This window comes from Cyprinodon variegatus, unplaced genomic scaffold, assembly GCF_000732505.1.
Source record: "Cyprinodon variegatus isolate N-32 unplaced genomic scaffold, C_variegatus-1.0 Scaffold348, whole genome shotgun sequence".
Lineage (NCBI taxonomy): Eukaryota > Metazoa > Chordata > Actinopteri > Cyprinodontiformes > Cyprinodontidae > Cyprinodon > Cyprinodon variegatus.
In genome coordinates, this window is record NW_015150801.1 from 144,546 (window position 1) to 150,888 (window position 6,343).

Sequence of the window (6,343 nt, forward strand, 5' to 3'; positions counted from 1 at the left end):
GTTTTTGCTCTTCTCCTGACTGGTTTTGGTAATAGTTTGATCTATCAATTGGCTCCTCTTCGTCGTCGCTCTGTTAGTACGTCATATGCTTCGTTGATCTGATTGGTTTATTTGGCCCGTCTATCATCAACATAGGCCAATCAGCTAACCAGTATTTTCTCCCCTTCCCAAAATTACTTCAACGGAAGGTTTCTAGATGGATATGCGGAGTAAATCCATCTGGCGGAATCAGGTTACTCTAAAGCGGAGGTCTTCAACAAGGGGTCCATGACCCCTAGGGGGTCCACGGAGGTACTGCATGGGGGTCGCAAAAGTTTTGTTGATTAGACTCTTTTTTTATATTCCCCCTGTGCAATTTTTTTCCCAATAAATAATATGTCTTTAAATACACATTACCATGAATTCAACACACTGTATTGAACAGATACATTTAGGCAGAAGATGTCTTTCAGTTATCAATGCACATCCGAATCAGAAATATTCTAATAATCTAATAATCCCAGGGTGAAATTACTTTCGTTACATGTCTCAATAGGTCATACAGTGACTATAGGATCGGTTTGATTACACAATTGTATACAATATATACAATTAAGGGGTCCCCGCTCCATCTCACCATCAGTTTAGGGGTCCTTGGCCTGGAAAAGGTTGAAGACCCCTCTAAAGGTGCCTTCACACAGAAGTAAAGAAATAAAACAACTGATTAAAGTTGACTTGGAAGAGGTTAGCAATACAGTGAAGAGGTTTTTTTTTAGGTGCCATTAGAACTAGACATTTGGATCTATCCCTAGAAGGCAGATAGAGGCTCCTTCTATTGGATGACTCTGAGAACCATATATATATATATATATATATATATATATATATATATGTGAGCTTCACATTAGAGCCACTTCTATCCAGTCGAAGTACAAAACATTAACTTAATTATATGCTGACAAGTCAGTAGGTGGCAGTAAAATAATCAAACCCCAAACCCTCACAGAATAAAACAATTTATTTTCTAATTTTTGTCACATTCTTCCCAAAACTGTGAACTGTTTTTAATATGGAAAGAGAAAGTAAATATCTACAGAGCATTCTACACCAAAGCAATGCCTGAATAGTTTGTTATGCTGACATGCATCACAGTCGAGCTTTACCAATCAGCCATTCCCTTTTATCTTTCTGTAGGATGTTATTTTCCTCACTCCTGTCCCCATCTACCTTGGCTTTACTTCATCTTTATCAGATTGGCATTAAAGAGTGAAATGGTTAGAGGTAATAATTAGCGAGGTAAATAACCGCAATCTCTCCGACCTTGACTCATAAATTGATTAGATGGCACATCATCAACACTTTGTTCTGCTGTTGAAAGAAAAAGAGCAGCAGCTTTAGGGTGTAAATGAGTCTGCAGTTGGAGCCATGATGTTCAGGTGGATGATTCTGCTGTTCTCTGTGGGTCTGGTAAGTACTGTGTGCATTTCAAATAATGGACATGATTCCTTCAGAGGAGTTAAATGCAGCTTTCTAAGAGCCTTTTGGGTCTTTTTTATTTTACTTCACAGACTGCAGCAAAACTGTCAGATGAAACAGGTACGAAAACTAAAGAGCTACTAATGCTCTAAACTGAAACTTCCCTGAAATATGATTTCAAAGCCTTTTCTTTTACCAAACCTTGAGTTTCTTTAGGTTTCATTTTTTACTTACAGGTTAAAACTGTGTTAAAAATGACCTGACATGAGAAGTGGCCACACTTAAGCTGTATTTTCATTGAGTAAAAATGTTTTCATTAATGATAAAGTTTTTTTTTTTTTTATTTATTCTACAAATTTTAGATTACATTTTTTTCATATTTGTCTTTTTCAGATTGAGTTTAATTATTGGATTGTTTTCACATCGCATATTACAGTCAACACTCGCTTTTCACAATAAATATATATTGTTACTAAAGTCAATGCAGACCAATGGAAGTCTATATTCATAGCCGAGACTCGTCAGAGCTGCTCAACATATATTTGCAACATATTCTCATTATCAGTTCGTATGAATTACGAAAAGTTATGCACAGTATTTCGTATGTTTTTGACGTTTTTCCTCGAAAAAACACATCAGTGCGCATGCGCAGGCAGACAGACGAAAAAGGCAGATCTGCGGACGGACGTAAAACTGGGAAAAACAGTGCAATAATCACTTCTTCATGTCTCTAACTACGTTGCTTGCTGTTTTATATCTTAGGGTTAGGGTCAGGGTTAGGGCCAATTGTATCTTAAATTCTATGTTATTGAATGGTGCGTAAGATGCGCATCCGCAAGGATATCTTGTCTCGAGGCAAGACGTAAAAATACGACGAAAAAAAACGTCAAAAACGTGCGAAATTACGGTGCATAACTTTTCGTACGATTTCATACGAACTCATAATGAGAATACACTGAGCTGCTTGCACTCTGGCAGCTGTATGTAATCCATAGAAATCCATGGAAAGAATAAACACAAAGCATTTGAACAGCTTTGGAGTCACCCTTCAGCATGCGTAAATACGCACAGCGATGCGTATTGGGCATTCAAGTAACAGATTAAAAATTAGGGCAGAGGCTGAGATGTATGGAGGACCAACCCTGCCATATTTAAAAATAAATACAGAAGTAAATAAATGCTCAGTAAACATATAAGCATACAATTAATTGCCAACAAAAACACTATCAACAAATAAATGTAAGTAGAAATTCAATTATACAGCAAGATATAAATGTATATAACTCTTTTAATTAGCTTCTTTATTTATTTGCCTTTGTAATATTTACCTTTTTTTTTTTTTTTACATTTCTGACTGCTCTCATGTTAAAAGGAAAGGCAGAAATACAAAGGACAAAAAAATAAATAAGGTAAATATTACAAAGGCAAATAAATAAAGAAGCTAATTAAAAGAGTTATATACAGTTATGTCTCACTGTATAATTCAATTTCTGTATTTTTGTTGGCAATTAATTGTATGCTTATATATTTATTGAGCATTTATTTATTTCTGTATTTATTTTTAAATATGGCAGAGTTGGTCCTCCATAGAGATGACAGATCTAATGCTCAAAATATTAACCACAGAAGTTTCAAATTATGACAATAAAAAAGTAATAGAAGCAAATGGATAAAAATCAGTCGCCTGATCATGCGAAACGATGCGGCAAATCAAGCCCCGTGCGCCAAAAGCGCCCCTAAGGCTGGAAATAAACTGACCACTTGATGAGACTGAGCTACAGTGGATGATCTAGAAGCCACTTCAACTCCAAGTCATTCTGTCATTATTTATATTTTTACAATAACATATTAGGGGTTTTCTCTTCTCCTTCTCCCCTGCCTGCATCTTCAGTGATCATGATGGGCCAGTCGGTGGGTGTTTGTGAAGGAAAATGTAATCAGTGCTGTGCAGCACGAAGGATGAACAGTGGGAAACATGCATGAGTACAGAGGTTAAATCCACTCTTTGAATCTGAAAATCTGTGCGAGGAGCGTTAGACTAAACCCCTAAATGTTCTTAAGAAAAAAAAAAATGCTCATATTGTAACTGTGAGCAACTTTAATGTATAACAAATCTGGTGCCGCTGCACATCCGACATGTTGTAGCCGCAAAGATATACAGTAGATTAGTTCTTTGTTCGCATATTAAATGTTTTGTAGACACAGTTTTATATTTTCTGCACATAAATTAGTATTACTTAGCCACAAAATAGTATATTGTTGCAATAAATGAGTGTGATTTGTTTTTTCAACTGTGTGCACCACCATATATCTCTCATATTCCAGATATAGCAATTCCAAAGGTCTGTACTCTTTCACGTGTAGCTGTGTCCAGTTGTCTTGGGCTGTTATTGATTTCCCTTTTGGCAGGCCATATTGAGATTTATTAGAAGCGCTGTCCTCTCTTTGGCTCCATTTGTAGAACTATAAAAAAGGTTATTCCTGGTCAAAACTACATTCCTCCTAGTCAGAACTTTAAATATAGATATCCCAAATTACAGTTTTGTCAGTAAAACGTACATCTCAGGATGCAAAAAATATAATTGTACTAGCAAGTGTGAGGTTTGGTAGAGGTTGGAAGAGGACCCAAATGCAGACACTAAAGTGGTTTAATATCCAAATGGGGAACAGAAGCAAAATTCTACAAACAAAATACCTAAATCCAGGAAAACAGACATGAAGAGCAAAGAAATGACGAGGAACCAGCAAACAGTGACTGAACAGGAGGTGTATATATGGGAGACAGAAACAAAGACCAGGCTAATCAGCAGATTGGGAGCAGGTGTGAACAGAAGAACCTAGAAGGGAGCTAAGGGAAAGGAGACCAAAGAGGGCAACAGAGGGCAATCAAGTAATACATAAGAACTCAAATACAACCAGAAAACACCACAAAATGGGAATGAAATAAAACTAGAAAACACAGAAAAACGTGAATCAAAGTGAAAGTTTAAACTCTAAAAGACAAATTAAACTGAAACAAAAATGTAGAATCATGACAGCAAGAATAAACTTTCAGATAACCAGACATCTTTACACATTTTAACTGGCATTTATTTATTAGTTTGAGTGATAATTGTAATATATAATTTTGTCATGACAACGCTATGATGACAAAATATGTTGCACCTCATCGTGCAGCAGAATACAATGATTTCCACACCTTTGATTTCCGTATACTGTTCCTTTTCAGAACTACAGTGCATCAAAAGTAAAACACATGCTTTAAAGGTGATAGATTATAGGGAGTGGGGTGATGGAACAGAGGGGGTTTGGTCCTAGATGCAGCCATCACAGGTTCAAGTCCCTGCCTGTTGACCTTTGCCGCATGTTTTCCCACTCTTTCCCATGCCCTGTCTTTCTCCATTCAAGAATAATACAATAAAGGCCAGTAGAGCCTAAAATAATCTTTAAAAAATCCAGTTTATTTCTCCATGTTTAGTAGCATGTTAGATGTTTTCAATGTGCCCACATTCCAATATGCTGACTTGTTTCCCTTCTGCAGAAACTGATGTTGATCAGGGCCAAGACTGGGACATCTTTGACATCAACAAAGGTTTGTTTGGGATTATTTCTGGTCATACCGATTTTCTAAGTTTGTGCTCGTACCTTTATCGTTACCAACTATCCTTTGCAGCCACTGGCCTGGACCTTCTTGAGGGGGATATCGAGGAAGATGAAGTGAGTCATGAAATGATCTCGTTTCATATAAAAGATTTTTTTAAATCACTGCATCTTTTATCCACACCAATTTGCCAAACTAAAATTTTCTGAAAAAAAAACAGTAGGGCTCTAACAATAATATGAATCAAGATTACCTGATGTCACGGTGTCTGTTGTCATGGTCTGCTGTTTTGGGTTTTTGTTCAGGGTTTGTTCTTTTCAGTTGGACTTATCTTGTTTTAATTTATAGCATAGTTAAACTTTTCTTTGTAGTTTTCAAGTTATTGTTTTATGTTGATGCCCTGTGATTTTTATTAGCCTATATCAGGCCTTTTCCTCTTTAGCGCTCACAGTTATCTTTAACTTATGCTTATCAATGGTATTTTAGTTATATCATTTTTGTCTCGTTTCCCGTTGTTATCTCAGTAACACCTTTAAGTCCTGGTTTACCTCCCTGTCGCCCCCTACTGTCCTTCCACCCCCTTCTCTGTACACTTGCTTTCTACTAGACACGTACTCCAGTCATTGTCCCATTTTTCTCCTCCTCGTATATATTCTCCTTCCCTTCAACCGCTCATTGCTGAATTGTTTCCAATTCAGTGTATTTATATAGCACAAATTTACAACAAATGTCATCTCAAGCTACTTTCCAGAGACAATTCCACCAAATCATACAGACAGAGACCTAGAGAGGTCACAAGCATATCAGAAAACATGCCAACTCCACACAGCAAGGCCTGGAATCAAACCTGCGATCTTCTTGCTTCAAGGCAACAGTGCTACCCAGTGCACTACCATGCAGCCCTACCCCTGAGTAAGGATAGGTTCATCAGATCTAAAATGGAGGAGGAGATCAAAGGGAGTACGTCCTTAAACAACGTGGTTTACACTGGATCTAAAATACATGTTGAAGGCTTAAAGGAAGATAATAGTTTTTCTAACACTGAAAGTTGAACTGGATGAAAGCAGTCTAAACCTGGTTCAGATTCTACATTCACCTCCAGAGGTGTCAAGTAATGAAGTACAAAAACTTTGTTGCACCATTATTCATTTTTCTTCCTACTTCTGACTTCTACTAATTACACTTTCACACAAGTATCTGTACTTTCTATTCCTTACATTTTTAAAACAAACGTTACTCGTTACTCTTGGCTTCGGTTTAATGTTTATAAATATTTATCTACGTCAT

The 6,343-nt window shown here is 36.8% G+C and overlaps 1 protein-coding gene across 1 annotated transcript in view; it reads left to right on the forward strand.

Annotated features, from left to right (window-relative positions):
- The first annotated feature begins 991 nt into the window (after positions 1 to 991).
- Positions 992 to 6,343, forward strand: part of LOC107091700 (meprin A subunit beta-like) — an 18,152-nt gene continuing 12,800 nt past the window's right edge. Inside the window, exons 1-4 of the mRNA XM_015385784.1 lie at positions 992 to 1,446; positions 1,548 to 1,575; positions 4,997 to 5,047; positions 5,129 to 5,172. Of these exons, the coding sequence (XP_015241270.1) occupies positions 1,405 to 1,446; positions 1,548 to 1,575; positions 4,997 to 5,047; positions 5,129 to 5,172 (165 nt within the window). The 5' untranslated portion in view covers positions 992 to 1,404. The remainder of the gene's footprint in view (positions 1,447 to 1,547; positions 1,576 to 4,996; positions 5,048 to 5,128; positions 5,173 to 6,343) is intronic.